This window comes from Pseudopipra pipra, chromosome 6 (genome assembly GCF_036250125.1).
Source record: "Pseudopipra pipra isolate bDixPip1 chromosome 6, bDixPip1.hap1, whole genome shotgun sequence".
Lineage (NCBI taxonomy): Eukaryota > Metazoa > Chordata > Aves > Passeriformes > Pipridae > Pseudopipra > Pseudopipra pipra.
In genome coordinates this window covers 9,592,946-9,614,926 of record NC_087554.1, presented here as the reverse complement: position 1 = coordinate 9,614,926, position 21,981 = coordinate 9,592,946, and the positions used below count along the sequence as shown (strand labels likewise).

At 42.2% G+C, this 21,981-nt stretch overlaps 2 protein-coding genes across 13 annotated transcripts in view; one reads left to right on the top strand and one right to left on the bottom strand.

Moving 5' to 3' along the window:
• Positions 1–1,957: 1,957 nt before the first annotated feature.
• LOC135415491 (NADH-cytochrome b5 reductase 2) lies at positions 1,958–21,798 on the top strand. Its single transcript, XM_064657263.1, has 10 exons — positions 1,958–2,061; positions 2,150–2,296; positions 2,796–2,868; positions 4,417–4,523; positions 5,528–5,657; positions 6,998–7,081; positions 7,605–7,690; positions 8,484–8,583; positions 10,307–10,504; positions 21,456–21,798. Exons 1-9 carry the CDS (start codon positions 2,047–2,049, stop codon positions 10,477–10,479), a joined length of 915 nt encoding a protein of 304 aa, XP_064513333.1. The 5' UTR covers positions 1,958–2,046; the 3' UTR covers positions 10,480–10,504; positions 21,456–21,798.
• PPFIBP2 (PPFIA binding protein 2) overlaps positions 11,597–21,981 on the bottom strand; it is a 101,391-nt gene continuing 91,006 nt past the window's right edge. For 9 of the 12 annotated variants that reach the window (XM_064657253.1, XM_064657252.1, XM_064657255.1 and 6 more), the window contains 10 exons: positions 21,447–21,585; positions 20,668–20,796; positions 19,945–20,095; positions 19,651–19,762; positions 19,071–19,159; positions 18,063–18,185; positions 17,263–17,388; positions 16,288–16,476; positions 15,735–15,905; positions 11,597–14,138 (listed from right to left, as the gene is read on the bottom strand). In XM_064657253.1, the coding sequence (XP_064513323.1) occupies positions 13,995–14,138; positions 15,735–15,905; positions 16,288–16,476; positions 17,263–17,388; positions 18,063–18,185; positions 19,071–19,159; positions 19,651–19,762; positions 19,945–20,095; positions 20,668–20,796; positions 21,447–21,585 (1,373 nt within the window). In that variant the 3' untranslated portion in view covers positions 11,597–13,994. The remainder of the gene's footprint in view (positions 14,139–15,734; positions 15,906–16,287; positions 16,477–17,262; positions 17,389–18,062; positions 18,186–19,070; positions 19,160–19,650; positions 19,763–19,944; positions 20,096–20,667; positions 20,797–21,446; positions 21,586–21,981) is intronic. The other 3 variants (XM_064657251.1, XM_064657254.1, XM_064657262.1) reach the window with 1 other exon arrangement.

The following is a 21,981-nucleotide window of genomic DNA, read 5'->3' as shown; positions in this document are numbered from 1 at the left end:
TGTCCTGCTCCCTGTGCTCCTCTGCCTGGAGGAGCATGCCATGCCTTTCCTGATTCTCCTTTGGGCAGACTCTCACTGTGGGTCTGCCCAAAATGATGTGACATTCACAGTAGTTACATAGTAGTGTACAACTACATTCTCATGGAACCTTCCAGAAGATTTCAGAAGATTCAGTTTTCTTTTTTCCCCTAGCCTTTTTTCCCTTCTACGCTACGAGGAGAAGTGGCACAAGGGCAGGTTTTTTTTTCTCATTTAGGAATCCATTTTTTGTTATACATTGGATGCACAGAGATAGTGTTATTTCTTCATCTGAAGTGACTAGTCCTGGTTCTTTGTATGCTTTCAAAAGAGTGAATTTAACAGTAACACCAGATGAACTGTGGGTGTTACCTTTGTGTAAGACAAGTTAACAAGAGGAAAGGATTAGGCTTAGTGGTTTGAAGAGGGGGGGGAAAAAAAGTTTTATTTTATACAGACCAAATCCCTGCCTTTGTCACAAAAGAATATAATCAACAAAAATCAAAGGAGCATTAGGAATAGTACTGGCACTGTAACACAGGCTTTGCCTGTAACAATGGCCCAGCCATAATGGCCTTTAATTAGGGCTGTACCTATTGCAGCCTTGAGGGAGGATGTTTGGGTATGGAAAAGAAACATGCCAACTGTATCTGTGACCATTGCATCGATAGCTTTTAAGGTTGCATTGATACTTCTTTGCTATTTTACAGGAAAGACTGTGGCAAACCGGGCCTCTGGACCAGAGTTCCTGCTTCCCTGTTTCTGCTGCTGAACGTGAACGCAATGAGAATTGAGGCAGGGGAAGGAAGAGTGGACTGGATTGTGTGGCTGTTCCTCTCCTGCAGTTCTGTGCAGAGTGGTCTGGTTGGTTGCAGCAGCCGTGTGTCCATGGTGTGCTCCATCCACTCCAACACTGCCCCACCGCCCTCTGTTGGTGAGCTCTGCACATGGGACTTGTGAAGTGCTGATAAAACACTTGGAATTCTGAAATGTGCCTGAGATTTACAAATCTGGCCAGCAGGACTAGGGAGGTGATTATTCCCCCGTACTCAGTGCTGGTGAGGCCACACCTCAAGTGCTCTGTCCAGTTCTGGGCTCCTCAGTTCAGGAAGGACGTCGAGGTACTGGAGCATGTCCAGAGAAGGGAACGGAGCTGATGAAGGGTCTGGAGGGTAAGTCTTGTGAGGAGTAGCTGAGAGAGTTTTTAGCCTGCAGAAAAGGAGGCTCAAGGGAGATCTTTTTGCTCTCTACAACTTCCTAAAAGGAGGCTGTAGTCCAGCGGGATTGGCCTCTTCTCCCAGGCAACTAGAGATGGGACAAGGAATTGGCCTCAAGCTGCACCAAGGGAGGTTCAGGCTGGACATAGGGAAGAATTTCTTCACAGAAAGGGTGACTGATTAAACATTGGAGTGGGCTGCCCAGGGAGGTGGTGCAGTCACCGTTCCTGGAGGTGTTTAAGGGAAGACTGGACGTGACATTTAGTGCCACAGTCTGACATGGTGGTGTTCGGTCATAGCTTGGACTCGATGATCACAGAACCATAGAATCAGCTGGGTTGGAAAGGACCTCTGAGATCATCAAGTCCAACCCTTGATCCAACACCGCCGTGGTTCCCAGACCATGGCACCAAGTGCCACATCCAGCCTCATCTTAAAAACCTCCAGGGACGGAGAATCCACCACTTCCCTGGGCAGCCCATTCCAATGCCTGATTATTAAATCTCTGTGATCTCAGAGGTCTTTTCCAACCTAATTGATTCTGTGATTCCGTGAAATCAGACACTGCACACATTGTAATTCGGCTCCCGGGGCAGCCGGGCCGAGCGCGGAGCGGGGCTCCGAGTAGGCCTTGGTTCCCGGGTCCCACCCCAGCCCTGCCCCAGGCTCGCCCGGCGGCGGGATCGCCGGGGCGGGACCGGGAGGCAGGAGCGGAGGTGGGAGCGGGCGGGACCCGGGGCGGGGCGGGCAGAGGGCGGGCAGAGCCGGACCGGCGGGAGCTGCGGGAGCTGCGGGCGAGAAGGCGGCAGCCATGGAGGCGCTGGGGGTGAGGGGCCGGGCGGGGGGGACCGGGCCGAGCCGGGAGCGGGAGCTGGGACGGGAGCCCTCACCGCCTGCCCTTCTCCTCCCCACAGGGAGCGCCTGTGGCCGTGGCCGTGGCCGTGGTGGCGGCCTCGGCCCTGCTGCTGCTGCTGCTGCGGGGGAGCGGGCGGAGGACGAGCGGCCCCGTCACCCTGCAGGACCCGCTCGCCAAGTACCCGCTGCGGCTGCTGGACAAGGAGGTGACCGAGCGCGGGGTCCGGGGGGACTGCGGGGCCGGGGTCTGGGGAATGTGGGTTTCCGCGGGGTAGACTCGTTGCTTCGTGTGTTTTAAGTCCCGGCTGCGTTTCTCCCCGGATTTCTGCCCCGTGTGCCGTCGGTGAGATGCAGCCCCGCGTGTTTCTGCACGCCCTGTCCCGCCTTGATCTTTGGCCGCAGTCACGGCATGTGCTCACCGGCCTTGGGCAATAGAGTTTCCAGGTTTTACTGCACGCAAAGGTGCCGTAGGGATTGGGCAGACAGGCAAAATGTCACTCCTTGTGGAATTGAAGAGGAAAAGACCGCTTCTAAAACTTCTTCTGATTTATTTAAACTTTATTTTTCAAAGCCATTTCTGTGTCCTTTCCCAGCATTCTGCGTGCATGCTAACACAGAGCAGGCTTACTGAAGCCTACTGTGTTGAGCATAGTTTGAAATTCAAAGCAGTGGTGATGTTGACCTTATTCCAACTTTGCTTTCCAGGAAATCAGTCATGACACTAAGAAATTCCGATTTGGGCTACCTTCAACTGATCATATATTAGGATTACCTGTAGGTAAGTACTGGAAATGTTTAATTACATATATTTCTTTTTTTTAGGATTTGTAACTGTTCTCATAGTCTTTGGACTTCTGACTGTTTGGGAATTTAAGGCTCAGCAAAGCGAGGAGTTAAGAGCTGCATCTGAATGCTGCTGTTCTCAGAGAGAAGTGTCAGGTTTCCCAAAGGGTTGTATTTCTGACCTTTTGTGTGTGCTTTGTTCTGCTTGTGTTCAGTTGTGTGGTGTGGTTTAGAACAAGAGCAGTGAAGCTGACCTGTCTGATGGAATTCATCACCAGTCAGGATATGAGCAAGAATGGTAGCTGTCAAATGTATTAAATGGTAGCTTTCATATCACTTATTTGCATTCTACTTCCATCTGGTACCCTTAGTTTATTGCCAACTGGCCTCATGCTTTTGGAAAACACAGTTACACTTGTAAATGAGAAAGAGAACAAGTCTTCTGCCTGGGAAGCTTGTAACTACTGGGGGAAATACAACTAGTGTACATAGAAGATGCTGAACTATTCAGAGCCTGCATGCACTTTACCTTTGATTTACACATGTTTCTGTGCAACTCTGTCTTGAGTTCTGTAGCATGAAGTTAATTTCAGGCTAGGATTGGCACACTCTACTTCCCTGTACCCTTGAACACTGATAGCACTGAACCTTGGACCTTGAATTGATGGTAATCTCTGTAGGGGAAAGTCTGTGTCTCTCTCTGATCTGCAGATGTGGCAGATGCAGCCCTGTTTGTTCTGTACTGTTTCACAGTGTCCCGTGGTGGATGGCAAGTGTCAGGGTTTTCCCATTCCATGCTGTGAGCACGTCCTTCTTGCATGCTGCCTGTCAAGGGGTCAAGGGCAGCTGTCTTTCTCCAAATTCTCTTCTGGCTTGCATGGGAAAGAGTAGTTAACTGTCTGCATTAACTAGATAAGTGCTAAACCAACCAAGATGTGCCTTGCAGTGATCGTGTTCCTCTAGACTTCTTTCCTAAGAATATAGGAATAAGATCCTGAAACTGTATGGGCCAGGCTACTTTCTGGGAGATTCCTGCCTTCTGCTTTCTACCAGGATTGTTATGGTTATGGAGGCACAAGATACAGAGAAGGAATACAGTCCAAGGCATTGTTCTTGATGTTTTGGTGCAGGATCTCTGGGAAGTTTGCTCTGAGAGGTTACTGCTGTTAAACAGTGCATATTTCTGTGCCTGTGTTAACTGGTGTTAACAGTTACATCCTCTTCATCAATGAATATGAGAACAGCAGAACCCAAAATACAGAGAGCACTTCAGAAATGACCAGCAAACTTTCCATATTGCTGTTTTACCATCAATTTCCTACTTTCCTTGTACCTTATCCTTGTTTCTGTATTTACCAGCTCTCCTCAGTTACTCCATGCTCCAGAAACTGTTGCTAAAAGAAGAAACCAGCTATCTTGTACAGTGATTATATGGCAAAGATTTTCGCTGTCATTGCATGTGTATAACAGGTTGCACTACCTGCCTTTCTCTCTTGTCCTCCAGGGGTGAAAAAATAATCAGATTGTAATTCTTTCTCCCCAGGCCAACATGTTTACCTTTCTGCAAAAATCGATGGCAATCTGGTGATTCGAGCCTATACCCCAGTTTCCAGTGACGAGACAAAAGGTTACGTTGATTTAATTATAAAGGTAAATTTTGTTTTGCTTTAATATGGATAAGTTGCTAACTGGAAGGAAGGCAAATACTTCATTTTAATGAAGTAGTTTGTTTTGATTTAGTCATCAAATTACATCTTTCATTCAAATCTTGTTAAATTTCATTTTCATCAGGTTTCATCTTCTTTCAAATAGGGTGAATGCATGGCAAACAACTCATTTCACATTACCCTTGAATAGTAAGTTGTATCCTGTGTATCTGCTGTGTGGCACTTAGAGATAGCAGAGGTAGAGTAGATGGAGAAGGGAATCACTTCCTTGGCAGTAGTGCAGGAACTTCCCCAGTATCTTTTATTTGGCAATGCATGAAAACTGATCCCTCTCCCTCAAGATGCCTGTGCTGCTGCTAATGCTTACTACTAACAGCTCTAAGCAGAAAACAAGTCAAACAAGGGAAATCATTTAAGCCAGGGAATGCAGGATGATCTGATCCCAGGACTTCTGGATTTTCTAATCCTTTTCTACAGTAGGGTTTGTCCTTAGGCAATCTGGGCTTTTTTTTTTTTTTTTTTTTGCACGCTCTGTTCTTCATGCTACAAGTGTGGTGAACTGTTATTAGCTACTTAATACTTCCTATGTGCTTTGAAAGCTGAAAAAGCTGTCGTGTGGCTGAGTCTCTGGGAAAGTCTTAAAAAGATGCAACAATGCTATTTTCAGAAGGAATGGTTACAAAAATGGGGTGACACAAGGTTCTTGCTGAAGTGACAGTGAAATGAGGGCACCAGCAGGTAATCTGCCTGCCACCCATTCCTGTTGACCTGGCTGCAGAGCACAGGGACAAGTGCATGACAGCACATTTAACTTAGTTATCTCTTAAACCTTGCAACAGGAAGCAGCCAGAATAAGAGCAAAGAATTGTCTCAGTTTTTTTCTCAGGTGCCCCATTTCAGACCCGTAGTATTTTGTTCTACAGTTTGTAATAATGTCTACAGGAAAGTTAGTGGTCGATATCGTACAAGTTATGGTTTTTTTTACAGGTCTACCACAAAAATGTGAATCCCAAGTTTCCAGAAGGTGGGAAGATGTCCCAGTACCTAGATAGCATGAAGATTGGAGATACTATTGATTTCAGAGGGCCAAATGGACTCCTTGTGTATAAGGGGGCAGGTACTGTGACATGAAGGGGGGAGAGCAAAAGGGAGGAACTTGTATTGGTTATTTTCAGAGGTGTTCTATAAAACTTGACAACTTTGCAGAGAACCTTTTTTTTTTGGGAGGCGGAAAAGAGAAAATCCACCTTTTGTAGACTTGACCAAGAGCCCATCAGAGTTGATATGACAGAAAAGAATACTTTGTGTTTACTTTGTATAAGAAATACCTGACGATTGTTACACTCCTGGGATTATGTAATTAAAGGCCCCCTGAGAATCTCAGCGTTGTTACTGAATAACCCAGTGACTGAGAGCCAGCTCCATTGCGTAATGGTCTCAGGTCTGAGTTGACTGTGAGGAAATAAGCTCAGAGGAGTAATCCTCTTGTAAGATACAACTGAAAGATTTTGCATTGATCTCGACTGAGAGGAGTTGTGCACTCAAGTCTTGCCTCTGGGGGATAAGTGCTCAGGGCTTCTCTGGACTGTGACCTCCTGTGGTCATCAGTTTTATATCTCAGAGTCCTTTATATCTCAGAGGAGGTGATGGATGTGTGTTTTATAGATGTTCCTGTCTGCTCTGCTTTGGCAGCTATAAAAAGTAGTAGCTAGGGAAGCTTGTTGCTAGTTATGGATATTTTAAGAATTGAAACATGTCAAGTGCTTTTCATATATAATTCTTTACACAGGCTTTTCATTTGGCTTGGTCCTTGGAGATTAATTTAATTACAGACTGCCTGGTTTTGTGATAGTTCTGAAGGAATTGGCAAAGGTCTTCTCATCACAAGCTACTTGAAGGCAGTCACCTAGCTGGCTGTGAGTGTAATGGGCATCTCATTAACTGGAAATTAATTACAGTAATGAAAAACTTGATAAAACTAGGGCTCCAACATTCCTAAATCTAATCTTTGCAGGGATTCTTGCTTGAGGCTGGTTTAATAACAACTCCATTAATTGTAGGCATACACAAATGGCTACATCCATAGTGCAAGTGAGGATGATGAAGGTGGCCTAGGAAACCTGTTTCTCTGTAGTAGGGGCTGTGGTTACCTTCAGCTGCCACTGATATTCACTGTTGTGAGTTGTGTTACAGGCAGTGAGGTGAGAATCCTGGAGTTTATTATAAGCAATGCTGGGTAGCAGGAAAGGAGTAAATCTGTTGTTCAAAGCAAGGATTGGAGTTTACAGAGACAAAGAAGTTTCCACACTTGTGCTCAGTGCTGTGCTGAGTCCATTGAGCATTTCCACAACGTTTCTCTTAACTAATTGGTAGGCTGTAGTAATTTATTGCCATGGAATTTGTATCCATGTTTGTTTGGAAGTTAATGTAGCTATAGGTTTTGAATATTTCTTCCAGGTACCTTTCTTATCAAGCCTAATAAGAAGTCTGAAGCAGAGAAAAAGTTTGCAAAGCATCTTGGGATGATAGCTGGAGGAACAGGTAAAACTATTCTCATCTTATGGAATGTCTAGAGAATGAAAATGTCTTTATGGATGACTGTGAGAAGTATCACTGTACCTTAGCAGAGTACTTACACCTGTATTTCTTCTCGTGAGCATTTGGCAACACAGAGTTGCTTCAGCAGTGGCTCCAGTGGCTTGAGCTCAGTCCTGGGGGGTAGCAACTTCAGTTTGAATATTGATTTACCCTGAGACCTCAGAGAAGTCACTTCATCTCTCAGTGACAAAGAGTATTTTAGGAGAATGTCGTGAGGGTAAAGTTACTGTATGTGACAGAATGATGAAGAGGAAAGCCCTGTACACAAGTACTGTGGGTTTGTTTTGAAACTATTTGTAATAGTAGAAACCCCCAACCCCTGCATTTGATGTGGATTAGAAATTCAGAGATATGTAGCCCTGTGCAAACCAAGCTCCCAGTGAAGACTGAAGAAAGGCAGCATTAATACTGAAACTGTAGCCATAGGAAGAAATACCCATTTTATAACCACTGTGTTTTTTAACAGGAATAACTCCGATGTTGCAGCTGATTCGTCAGATCACAAATGATCCCAAGGACTCCACAAAATGTTACCTTATTTTTGCCAATCAGGTGAGTATTCTGACCCACCTGTTTGTTCCTCTTTATTAGTCTGCTTTTGTTTGCTGGCCTCTGGGCTTTTTAAACTTATGGCACATGTTTCATACTCTTCCAGTGTCTTTTGGGTTTGCATTTTAACCCAGCCATTTATGAGAAAATACCATCTGAGATAGCACATTTAAAAATGATCAGTATAGGGAAGAGCAGGAAATGGTTATTATGTATATATTGTCTTGGGTTAAAATTATGTAAGAAAGAGAAACTGAATTAAAGAATTCTCCTTAAGGCCCTTTATAAATACTTGTATGGTGCTGTCATGGATTTCTATGATCTTATTTCATTTGTTTTGAAGGTGTCTCTTCATAGTTTCACTTAATTCCTATATTAGGGAACAAATTCCATTATCAGATCCTGATCCCTCTACTTATCTTACTCCTTCACTGATTTCAAGGAAAAAGGATTTGTCTCTGCTAATCTGTACAGTTAACCTTCACCATGCTGGTCCAGGGCCATACTTGCCAGCATCAGAGACAAATCCAGGTCATTGTGACTTTAGCCTGGATTAAAAAGCTGTTCAGATTGCCATGTTTAAGACTGTGTTTAGGTGTCTAATAAGCCTCATAGTCTGTTTTTCTTAAAGTGAATTCACAGAAGCCTGTAATGATAACAGATATCACGGAAGGGGGGAAAATCCAAATCACTTTCTTGGTTTGCTTTATCACTGCATTTGTCTTGAATGCCAGAGGAGCTCACATCAGAGGGCCCTTGGGATGGTTTGGAGCTAACCAGCAGTCTCATTTTGCAGACAGAAAGTGATATATTGCTGAGAGCTGAGCTAGAAGATATTGCAAAGAGGCATCCTGAGCAGTTTGTGCTGTGGTACACACTGGACAGACCTCCTCAAGGTAGGCTGGGACACACAGGAATGCCTTTGCTTGTTGCTGTACAACAGGCAGAGCTCTGCTCTTGTTCGGGTGAACATCAGATCAAGTCTTCTTGTTTTACACTTTTAAACAGCAAAGACATCCCCCAACTCCTCAGGAAAAAAAACCTTTACCAAAACCCCTGCTTTAAAAAGTGATCTAAGCCAGGTGGGCCTTTAGAAAGTGTGAACTAATAGTTAACTCACATTGGGTCAGACATGTTACTCAGTGGATCTTTCCATGTATTTCAGGATGTGCCTGTTTTTGGGACTTTTCAGCAAAAGTTCAGCTCTGTTTTGGGCTGTTTCCCAGACCAGTTTATGTTGGCATTTTGTTGGCATCACATTGCCTAATACCTGTAAACATGCACATCTTTATTTTGCAGCAGCTCTAGATTAGGTTCTAGGCTTCCATTATAGACTAGTGTGTTACCTGGGGGCTGGTGTAGGAGTTGAACTCTGTATTTCCTTTGAAACTGGGTATTCATGCTTGCTGATGTAAGGGAGCTGAGCACCTCCTGAACAGACATAAGAGCCAAACAGAGTCACATCAAAGTTCTGTACCTGTTGTCAGCAACAGCCATGAGTTAAATGGCCAGAGAAGAGCCATCAGCAGGCCTTGATACTCTTCCAGCCTTTACTATTTCTCAGTTTGGAGCCAAATGTGTCTCTAGAGATACAGTCACTCTCAGTGGGCTACATTTGTCAAAACAAAGTGTCTCTCCTGGGTGTTTTGACAGTCTGTGAGTGGTTCCATAGGAATAGCACGTTTCTGTGGAGAGCAACTTCCTCTGGTTTCCATTTGCCTCTTAATCCTTGTGTTGGCAGAGTGTGACTAAGTCTTCACGTTACTAATTTTACAGACCTCTGTCAATCACCCCTGCTGCCACATCTCTTCTACACTGAAGATTGCTGTGATTACATACCTTTGCTCAGCTGTGTCCTCTCAACCCTTTCCAGCTCTGCTGTGTCCCTTTGAGCTGAGCTGAGCAGATCAGAACTGAACAGCAGCAATCAAGGTGTAGGCAAATTGTATTTTTGCTTTGATGTGATTCTCCCTTTTCCTTTCCTGACCCCTCTTGACATTTCATATGCCTTTTGACTGCTGCTTTTTTCATAATATCTTGCTCATGAGAAATGAGCTTAAAGCACATACTTTTATATATGAAGGCAGTTTTCCTACTGCTCACTTCAAATGTCAGGTACATTCAATAATATTACTGCTTGAAATAATTTAGCATTTCTTTCCTCTTTTAATTTTTTTTTCCTCTTATTTAAATACATGGTGGAGCTTTTGTCATCATCAAACTTTGTTACCTTGATCTCTAAAAAAAAAAAAAAATGCAAAAATGTGTTGGATGGCACAGGTCTCACCAGCTCTCCCTGCACAACTGCCACTGGGTGAGCTCTCTTCACTGGAAAAGCTGATTCACTCTTCCTTTTTATTCTTGCCTGCTCATTTCTTTTAAATTAACATTTATTCACAGACTTATCAACCAGGTCCTTGTTATCCACATGCTTGTTGTCCCTATGGAAGGGGACCACTAGGTTTAAGCTCAGTGAGAAATTTAACCCTCTCCTGGCTCACAGTGGTGGTGGCATGACTGCTGATTCTTCAGCTGCTTTGTGAGTGCAACATACACAGTTTAAAAAGGCTTCAGGCTCTATAGATTTTTCAAATTAATAGTTTAATTTCTTTCTTTCAGACTGGAAGTACAGTTCTGGCTTTGTCACTGCAGACATGATGAAAGCCCACCTCCCTGCCCCGGGCAGTGAGACCCTCATTCTCATGTGTGGGCCACCTCCAATGATTCAGTTTGCCTGTCAGCCCAACCTGGACAAGCTTGGCTATCCCAAGAGCAGCACATTTGCTTATTAACACAGATGCCATCTGATACCTTTTTGTAAGTACTGTGTATTTTCCCACAGGAACAACTGATTTGTAACTGTGCAGTGTTTTTTTGGGGGGTGTTTGTGTTTGTGATTGTTTTTAACCCCTAAAAGTAATTTCTGAGGTTTCTAACTTCATAGTTACCTTTCCGTGTTTTGATATTAAGAAGTTGAGAAATCATCTTGAGTCGTGTGGCAGTAACTTAGTCTAATCTCTTAAGAGTTAGTATGAAAATGAATTCTGAGGGGAAAAAAAATTAAGTGTAATCAGAGAGGTAGGAGAGAGAGAGAGAAAACCACTTATTTTTCAACATGGGTTATAAAACTGGTGTAGGATCACTTGACTGTTCCATAGGTAATTCATTTAGTGAATCCTGGGGAAGGAGAGTACAAAGCACAGGGGTTTTTTGTGTTTTGTTTTTTTGTTCCTTTTTTTTTAATACTCTTTTACAGCCCTTTTATCAGGGACTAAGAAAGAATTCACAGTCTGCTACTGAAAAAGTGAGCACAATTCGGGTAACGTGAAAATTACTTATTATTGTAACAGAAATTCTCATTAGTGTGAAATTTATTTGGGAGGATTACATGCCTTCATGCTGTCTTCTAACAGCCTTAGCTAAAGAAGCACTGCCAAGGGATGTTGCATCATTTGCATGTCATTCTCTTGGAGCTTGCTAAGAAATTTCCTTTGCTTAAGAGATATCATAACTTGTTTTTGCCTGGTGTAAACTATGCTGAGTTGATCACACTCAGGTAGTGCCTTATCTTAGAGTTTTTACCACTTAGCACTGAATTTTTAGTCTTCAGTGCCTGAAGTCCTTCATGGTCATTTCCAGGAATTAGTTCACACTATATTTGACAAATCCCTGGGCCAGCAAACTTTTTTCTTCAGCAGTTAATATAGGTGTTTACTAAATATTTTTATTAATCTAAAGCAAATCTAAAGGAATCTACTAGTTTAAAATTGACATAGGGGTTTTGTACTTTATCAGCTACATTTGTAGCAATATTGCAAGGAAAGACATGGGGATTCAGACTGGGATTCTGTCCCTTATAGAGTTCAGCTACTTGTATTTGTGTTAAATCATTCCACAGTCAGGAAGAGATAAAGGAACATCCAGAATTTATTGCTAACAGTCAAAAAATAAGCATTTATACCAGTGTTATGCTAATTAGGATTTCTTACTACTTATATTTAAAAAAAAAAATCAGTAATTTTGTAGATTGACTATTCACAGCCAAGTTAGCACAACAACACACTGAGTTATAAACACAGCTTTGAAAGAAATAGGAAAATCTGTTTGGAATATCCCAGTGACACTAAGGCTGCCTCTGCTGGAGCAGTTTATCCCATTTGCAGTCTGCTGGCTAATTAACCTGGAAAGGTGTTTCAAATGCCCATGATGCCTGATCTGGTCACTAGTACTGACTGCACTGCCAGACTGGTACATTTAATAGCTTTTATTAAACATTTGTAGTTGGCTGATGTGCAGACTGACATCTCATGCCTTATGGATTTTCCATTATCATTTAATTTTTCAGCAACTGAAAAGAATTTGCTTTGGCTCTATCATTTTGAACCATAAAAATCATGTGTTTAGCTTCCTAAATCTGACCGTACACTCCAAGGTCTGCCACAGGGAACTCATGGAGTGAGGGGTAGGATAGGTCACCTTCAAAAAGTGCCACTGGTAGTTCTCAAAGAGCCCTTGCTGCATGCTCTGGACAATACTGCAGATTTCCCCTTTATTTGGGAGGGTTGTGGCTGGCAGTGACCTGCCCTCAGGCTCTATTAGTATGTAAAACAACACCCTGCAGTCAGTGAGTGTTGCAAGAGAGTGAGAGAGTAAGGCAAACCAGCCAGATACAAAGTCTTTTCCTTACAGCTAAGCAGATTTCTGTCTGGCATTTCCCTGTTTACTAACATAGCTTGTTGATAGCTCATTAATACAAGAGAGGGCACATGTAAACAGATGCCACAAGTAATTGCTGCTGTAAAGGAGATGGTTTCACCCTCAAGCAGCCCCTCAAGTAAGTAGTGAGAAGCCATAATTCCCTCTGCTGCAGTCATGCCTAGCTCAGCAGAATAGCAACAGATCTGTTTTGCCAGGCGTTTTAAAGAAATAAATATTTGTTTTATTATGATACTTTTCCGGTAGTCTTGGAGTTACAATCCTGGTGTAGTTCAGCATCTTTTTGCATCAGAGGAAGATTTGTGAACATGCTAGCTTGCTGTCCTCCTGATAAAATCAAGGGTTTGATGGACAGCATTATGTTCCATTCTTCCCAGTCCACACTGCACTGACTTAGATAAAAAGAGGGCAGAACATGTGCTAGTGAAAGGGATGAGAGATTAAAATCCTTTATGGGAACCAGTCTGGCAAGACCAGAGTAGTACTGAGTGAGCCATCACTGCTGCACTCACCAGCATCCACCTGAATTTCCAGGTAGCTCTGATGGACGCCCACACGGTACAATAGTGTATTAATGATTCCTATGTTACAAGTCAATTATAAAAATAAAAAATATTACAAAAGGTCTTTCTTGTAACACAGCATGTAAAAGAGGACTGAATGAAAGGGTAAAACAGGGTGCTAAGTCTTGGCTTTCCAGACTCTGGATCTGAGTCCCATTCTTCTCCCAACACCTATTTCATATGACACTATGTGGAAAAACAGCACAGAGGAGAGTTACCTGTGAGGTGTGGCTACATTAAATGCTATGTGCTAAGTCACAGTAGTAGAAGAGAGGTAAAGCCATCCTGCACCAGGGCCTTCAGCTGCTCCTGGCCACTCCTGACAGGCATGAGGTATGAGTAGTGTTCTTGGTCACGCTGGAACATCATCTCCAGTCTTCAAAGGTAGGTGCTAAAAACTTGCTGTCATTCAGCATTTCATCCTGGCTTAACAGCGTCTGAAAAGGCAAGATGGGAGGGAAGGAGTGAGAAAGTGTTCAGTCGCAGAAACCCAGCTGTAATGAGATCAGACTCACAACAGGGGGGGTTAGAGCTGCACACAGTTAAAAGGAATTTCTTGAATATAGCTTCAAATACACTTTTTTGCTTGAGGAAATCCTTAGAGAGCTTGTGTGTGGCATGCGACTCAACTACCTTATATAATTCTTCATTATATCATTCAGTCCCTTATTTTTGTTTTTTAAGAAATTAGCCTCTGTGGAGTTAATAATGAGGGGGGGGGGTTGTTTGTTTTCCATGGAGTTTTAGCTCATATACATTTTCAAGTCTGTACCTAGGACATTCCTAGTCCTTGCTGCGACTGAGGCATTTGGTGGTGCAAAATCTTTGAAGAATTGTTTTCATTTAAGGGGATGAATATCTGTCATTGTGTTAAAGAGACAGCAGTTCATGAAAACTTAAATAGGCCTAAGTGAAACTTAATTTCTAGAGCAATTTAAAAGCAGGGTGGTTTCTTTACCAAATGCCCAACCAGGCTCTAAGGAGGTATTTAACAAGAATAGTGACCCACTTACTCTTAACTACCACCATCAATGACAAACTTTCACTGAATTGTAGCAGACAGAACACATTTGTGACTTCAGAACAAGAGTGAAATGAGTACCTACCGTAAGCTGGCTTATGCCTTGAGAAAGAGCCCCTATTTGCATTACTGTGCCTTCTGAGTGTTCCATCTGTAAAAGCATTCAGGAACTAGTTCAAATCAGACAGCATGTGCAATTTTATTCACTCTACATGCATCTTTGGGAGGTATCTGTGCCTGGACAAATGAAGTTGTGGTGAGTTTAAGGGGTGATTTCTGCACGTTAACAAAACTGCCTCCATGATGCGAGGTACATGAAAACGCACTTAGCAATGGGAAGGGTGAATCCTGGTTAGGAAAGATTGATTCCATGAAACTTGGACTCTGTTTCACAGAAGAAAAAAAAAAAGCTTAACTGATATTATCAAAGAAAAGCAGTATTTTCCAGATGGTCTAACACTGCTTATACTTCTGGTAGGCTTCTTTCACAGGCAAGAAGTAAAAGTCCTTGATAATACAGTCCTACTTTTTTTTTTTTTACATAAAACCATAACCAGTTCCATGGTGTTGTGATTTCACAGCATGACCACGTGCTCAGAACCATGCTTAAGTGAAAGACCATGCTCCTAGAGAAAAAAAATCCAGTATTTCTGTGATGCTTGAACAGCTGCATAGTGCAAGTTCTTGGCTCAAAGTTAATGCATTCTGTCACAACTCCCAGCTGAACAAGTGGACATCAATACTAAATCACAGGATTTGGTATTCTCCTTATTTAGGAACAGTACCTTATTTTACTAAGGTGTACTTTGAAAAAGACAATGGTTAGATAATGAACACAAATGAGATGTTAGATGCACTAAACCATGCAAATGAAAAAAAAAAATACCTTCACAATTAGTCTTTTCAATGTTGTGACCATTCTCTTATCAGGCTTAAAATGTTTTTATCTTACTGGAGAAAAGGCAGTTTACCCCAGGTGCCTCTCTCTGGCTCTTGTGTGTTGCCAGCGTTCACACAAGGCTCCAGGAGCTCCATTTTTCAGGGTTTATATCCCTTTACACAACAGCAAAATTGAAATAAAATTTGATGGTTTTTAGTCTTCATCATTTGTCTTTATGATGTCTAGACAGTTTCATTCACAGGTTCACTACTACATAACAAAAGTGAATTATTTAAGTATTGGTTTATTAATAATCTTGTTCATTACTGAGGCATTGCTTTCACATATACTGTCTAAGCAAAACTACTCCCCACTGTACAGAATGAAAGAAAAATTCAGTTGGATTCTCTGATCAATGTCTGTTAAAAAATACAACCCAGTTGTACTTTGATATAACTTGGTAGCTTTGTACAAATTTGTCCAAATGAATTTATCACATTAAAAACCACCCATAAAGATAATGAAAAAAAATAGTGTGCCATACTGAGGTTATGAAAGCTGGAAGTACAAAACAGTCTTGTGTTTACTGCAGCCACCCCCTTAACTGTTAAAACACATTGATCCTCATAGTGTAAAGGTGTCATAGTCCTGAAAAAGGGCTTGAAGATGGAGGAGTTTATTATGATGTTGATTAAAAAAAAAAAACAACCCGGCATTCTTAGCAGAGAACTCTCTCCAGTGTCCACAGCCAACACTTTCTCAGTAAGTTCATGCGGATGCAGCAAACAGGCCAATGTTTGGTTATTTGCAAGCTTTGGAATGCATGGAGAGGATGAGATGAGAATGGCATCAGTCTGTCTGTCCCACCTGATCCAGTTCCCTATCAGTGAAAGGACTAAGTCCTTTGTATCCACCATAGTTTTTTGGAGTACCATTCGTAGCAGCTGGGTTTGTATCCATAGGGCAAATGTAGTCTGTTGATTCATCAAACTTCTTTTTTCTTAAGTTTCCAAAGTGGGAAAATCCAAGTTTCTTTGGCTGGAATAAGAAGACAACACAAGTAGTTTTGAGTAAGAGAAATAAGGTTGTTCTCCTTTTGCATTTACTGCTATACCCTGGTCATTGAAGTATGTAGATTCTGAACTAAATACATTTGTTTTCAAATTGGGAGTTACAACTGACATTAAATGCATTTACACTGCCTTCCTTCTAAGAAAAGACAGAACAGATTGCATGCTTATTTCAGAAGCCCATTTAAACAGTCACAAATGAAAAGCTTTGGTATCTCCAGTTAAGGAGATACCAAACTCTCCTTCTAGAACTGACCTCCCCCTGTCCACGTTTGTCTTTTATTTTCCTCATCAGACAGGGTAGAGAAGTCTGACATTCTGAGATTTCTCATTCTGACAGCAGTACATACCCGGACTTTGGCAGTGGTGGTCAGAGGTGTGTATGCTGCTGACTCCATTATTTCTCTTTTTTCTTGCTGTGCCTCTGGTCCAATTAATACGTTAAAATTGGTGGTGAGGTGGCGGCGCAGGAGGGTCTTTTGAGGTGGGATGTTCAGGAGCATGGCCAGCGCGTCCCCGTTGAAGCGAGGTTCGAGAATCTATTAAGAAGGCAGCGTATTTATTTTTTATATGGTTAAATATTTGCAATAGTAAACCATTCCAGTGCTTATCAAAGGATTTCTCACTCTTAGTAAGCCATCTGTCCACATTAGAACTTTTATAGCTCACTCATGATATGATACCAAGGGTTTGAATGGGAAATACATGAAAGGAGCAATTTGAAATGCTGAACGTGATCAGGCAAATATGCATTTATATTTATAATTTTTGCTTGTTTTCAGAATTTTCTGCCCTAGTCAGAGTATAAACTTAATCTTAGTACAGTTTCTTCTGTTTCATTTTGGCAAAAATTCTACAGTAGTAAATCATGGTATTTCAGAACTCTGACTTTACTTAGCTGCAAATAGCTCTAAATTATTTTAATTGAAAAAATGTCATTCCCGGTTGCTGGCAAGACTGCTGTGAGTTCAGGATGGCTATTTACCATGGCTCAGAATTCTGGTAAAACCACTCAAAGAAACACTCCATGATACCTTATCAATAATGAGTAACTTTCTCAAGGTACAGTTCAGGTTTTTTTATGTACGGCTGCCAAACACTTGTGCACACTCAGCTTTGGCTATAAAAAATGTTCTAGCAGTGCCTTTTCGATTTTAGTTTTCCTTTGAAAAATTAAGATGCAGGGATGAGATAAAGAGGCTCCTTAGAAGGCCTGATCACAGATGCATTTGTTTCCTCCCGCCTGACGAACATCAGATAAAAGATGTTTTATATTCCAGCCTGCCAGTTTTTAGTAGATAGGTAGTAAAATGCTAAATTCTTACAATCAGGCCCCCGTGCACTCCGCTCCCTCGAAGGTTTGGTGCATATTCTGCCAGATCCACTGATCTGAGCCATTCCATCACTCGGTGGTTGGACCACTGAACCACATCAGAAGGCGACACGTTGTTCTGTTGAAGGAACCAGGAACGGTGATGACACAACAGCCTGTGTTGTCTGAATGTGCACATTGTGCATCCTCAGTTCAGATAAAAACATCCTTCCTCCTCTTCCCTGCAGTTCTTCCCTGACTGAGGTATTGTTGCTGTTCAAGGCCTCTTTCAGCAGCCTCTGACAGGTTGGCAGGTCTAATTTAGTACAGGTGAAACCTCATGAATTGCATCAAGTAGTGTAACAGTACAGATTAGGGGTATAAAAAGGGACTGTTTTGAGAACAGTGTTATTGACACTTAATACTAAGAGAATAAGATATGCTGGTCAGGTAAGGCTAAAACCTTACAGATTTTGAGAGTTAAAAGTTAGGACAAGCAAAGAAAAAACATTCCAGGTTATTTCCTCAGAAGTTGAATTAACCTTTAAACTATGCAAATAACTTCTAAAGAAAAATGCATGAGGTTCAACTAATAAGTAGCTCAAACTCTTCAGGAGTGCATATATTTTTACTATCAGTGAGTACATGTTACATGCCAGAGCTGGAAGGCAGCATGACTGCTGCTTTAGGGGCAATTCCCTAGTAGCAATGATTCTGTTGGTATCATTGTACACTGCTAACTTTCTATCCCCTTTTGGCTGAAAGCAGGTACTTAGGGCTTGCTTAAATTATTTTATTTGGACATTCTTTTACCTCCTCAACCGGTCTCCTGCGTAGGCAGTGGGGGTTGAAATTGTTGACGTGCAGCACATGAATGGCACATTTAATGCTCAGATGATGCAGCTGACTGGTGACTTTCAGAAAGAGAAGGTCATTCTGTGAAGGAGAGAGCCTTTTAGGTGGCACAGAAAACACACCAAAACAGGTACTTTCCCCATGAAGAAAGATTTTGAACTTGCTGTGTAGTTTGATATAAATTACAGTAAGTGTGGATTAGGTAAAATGAAAGAAGGGTTTTAAGGGTGGAGGTTTTGGGGGGGATGTTCTGTTGTTGATATTTTTAAAACACTGCGCCATAACAAGACCTGGCTAAAAAAAATGAAGACTGGCATGTAGCCTATTAAGTCAAATCCAGGCTCAAGGATAGTTTTAAAATATTTGGACTGCTTCTGACCTGGCTAACATCCTGCTGTGGGTAGGATCATCACAGCTACCAACACACACCCAACCATGGAGCAGTAGGGACTGTGCTCCTATAATAAGGGCTCCTTAAGCAGCATAGACAAGGCTGTACTTTTGATAACAGCTATTTTAGGCATTCCTTTCATAGCACAGTTAACAAAAAAACCCAAAACCCCAAAAACTTAGCTATCCAGACCTGGGCAGGGCAGTGGGGAGAAAACACTGTGGCTGTACGTGGTACATGGTGTGGTGTGAATGTGGTTGGAGTTGGACAGATCACTGGATTTGCTGCTTTTAGCTTACTGAAAGTTGTTTCTAATTTGGTGTGGAGAACAATGTGCTCCAGAAGTTAAACAGGCCATTTTGCCTTTAATCATGGTGTGATAGTGAAAGAAGCTGGCTGTAACATATGACTTACTTGATGTACCTTAGGAATAGTAATCATGCACTAGGCAGCACAAATTTCTGACTCACGAAAATTCTTTAGGTGCTCACATTCAAAGGGAAATTGTACAGTTTTTCACTCATTATGGAGTTAAATTTGGTTTAACTGAGGAAAAAAAAAGGATTGTAGCTTACCACAGTTAAGTACTGCAACATCCTCCCATCAACTCTGGATTCATGAAACTGGTCTTTGTACTGAGGTAAGCCAATGTCATCGAGCCATCCTGCAGGTATGAGAGCAATGGGGAACCACATCCAGATCAGTGAGAACAAAACCCTTCTCCCCTTTTGTCTGGCCTGGCTCCTTTCGAGGCATTCAGGTAGCTCATTCAACCTATTCCCCTTTCCAAAGGACAGCCTCTTGCTAGTAACCTGAAAGCAATTCCCACCAAACAGCTTTGTCCATACTACTCCTGTGATACTTGACGTACAGCATGTGATGGAGCACACACCTGCAGCATAATGTAACTCTTGCTGGATTGAGCATCCCCATTTACTTCCCAGCAATCTGACAGACTTCCCCGTGGGAGATCATACTGTAAGCTCTATATTTGGATATCAAGAAAAACATAAAAAAATCCTCAATTCTACTAGGGTGAAACTTAAGTGTTTTTAAAAGATATTTGGTAACTGCTTAAACAAGTATCAGGCATCCCATTCATAGCGGTGGGGAAAATTCCTTTCCAAACAATTCCATGAGAGTTCAAACACTTACGTGTCACCCAGATATGATCAAGTTGTGCAGACTTCTCATCCTGTTTTGCATTTATTGACTTAATGGCCAAAACCAATTTCTTCCTGTGCAGTGGATGCTTTATTCCCATTTCCTGAAAAAATTAACCATTATCAAAGATTTTGCCTCGCCTCTGGCTCTTTTGATCGCTGAGGCACCTACAAAAATTGATACTATGCACTTCAAAAAGGCAGAACTGCCAAGGGTTTGAAGGGGCCTGGTTATACAGAACCAACAGGTGTGGCTGTTTGAGAGAAACAGGGACAGAAAACGTACCTTTTCCATGTCCTGAGGTGTGGCAGTTAACAGTGTGTGGCCCGACGTCACCCACTGCCGTGCAAAAATGACGTACTGGCCGAGACCAAAGTCCTCAAGCCAGTTACAAACTCTCTCGGTGCTCCACTGAGCAAATGGAGCGTTGTAGTCACTGAAAAGTACAAGAAACATTGGAAAAATCTTAAAGAAAAGAATGAATGTTTTGCATTGGAAAAATCTTAAAGAAAAGAATGAATTTTTGCATTGGAAAGCTCTTCACGTGCCAGAGGCAGCACTGCAGCAAATCTGTCAGTGTGCCCTGCCCTGTGCAGCAAGAAAAGCCAACAGCCCCTCTGGCAGTAGGTGCTGTGGTACCAGTGTCCTGTTAATTTACCTGCCCAGCCACAACTGGTGAGGAGTTGGGGGTGTGGACAGGAATTTCCCATTTTCTATTTGAAAAGAGGAAAAAGGGGAATCGCTGAATCCTCATCATTATGCAGTAGTTCTCACAGAATAAGGTGAAATTTTTGACACTCCACCAAGGAGTGAGGGCTGCAACCTGCAGCTGCAGGAGTGTGGACAAGGGAGCTTCTTGGGATACATTTGCTACCAGAGAAATTCTTGCCGCTTGTGAAATTCCATGTGTAGTGAAAAATGCATTTCACAAGAGGAGGGTCTGGCTGTTCAGCACATTTATAACACAACCCCACGATGTGCTGTGTAAGGTGAAGAAGGAGCCATTACCTCTTCTGGCCTTTGGTGTCCTTGGACCGGGATAACCGAGGCCCAGCTGTAGCACGGAGGCCACCTCTTCGGAACTCTGCCAACCCCAGGTCGTCTGCAGGGAAGTTACCTGACTGAGTTCTTCTTATTCTTGCAAGACAAGAGTGCCATGACAGTACTATTAGCTTGTGACAGAGGACATGGGTTTCTGTGGAAACTACAGTGACAACTAGAGGCTGTATTAACCTTCCTGTAAATCACAAATGCTGAATTCCAGTGGTAGCTGAGAAAGTTCCAGCAAATGCAGTCTAGACCTAATCCTGGGGGAAAAAAAGAGCTCCACAGAGCAGCCATAACACTTCAATCCAATTAATAATCCAGACTTGGAAATGGCTGATGTTTCTGAAGTGGCTCAAATGAGCACAGCACAACTCAGTCCCCCTGCTTTTTGTTCCTCCTGTTTTCTCTCATTTTTTTTACCTGATGCCTTCTGATGTAATGAACAACCTACTATCATTTAATTTTTCATGGCTAATGAAACTGCTGGCATGCTAAATTAATAGCATTAAGATGACAGCAGTGTCATATTTCCTTCACCAGCATGACGCTGGGAACACTCCCATCCATTTTTCTACACCCCCATCTATGTACACAGAGACACCCGTGCAATCCCAGAGCTGCTTCCTCTCCTTTTCCTGAATTGTAGTTTATTCTTGATGTAGATAATTATAGCTTTTGCTGGGAATTGGATTAATTCTCAGCTGAAATGCTTCGAGAGTGAATTAAAAAAATGACCTTACTTTCCCCAGATTTTCTTGATCCCTTTTGGACTCTTTCTGTTTTCTGGAGACCATGGAGACTGTGGACTTGAATCTGTTCCCGAAGAAAGAGGTGAAGGGTCGTCTGAGACTACTGTACCATCCATGTTCTCTGTTTCTCCTGGGTTAAGAACAGCATTACAGTCACATTTTGTACTAATTATTGGTAAAGTTTTTGTCTGGGAGACTGATATTTTAATGCAGACCATAATAAAAAAGTACAGATACCTGTAAAATTGTTTTTGTATCAAAAAAACCCAAAACATGCTCAGAAGGTGAAAAAAACAGTAGCTCTAGATTTGATACAAAAAAATAATAAAACATGGGTAAAATAGTATTGTTATTTCGGTCATTTGTATTTAACTACATTATTTTAATTCATTTAAGGTCTTCAGACTTTTGCCTTGCCTGCTGTTTAATACCATAATGCCTCCATCACAATCAGTGGGAATTTTTCTGACTTCAGTGAAAACAGAATGACACTAGGAAACAGTGTCTTAAAAAGAAATCCCATCTG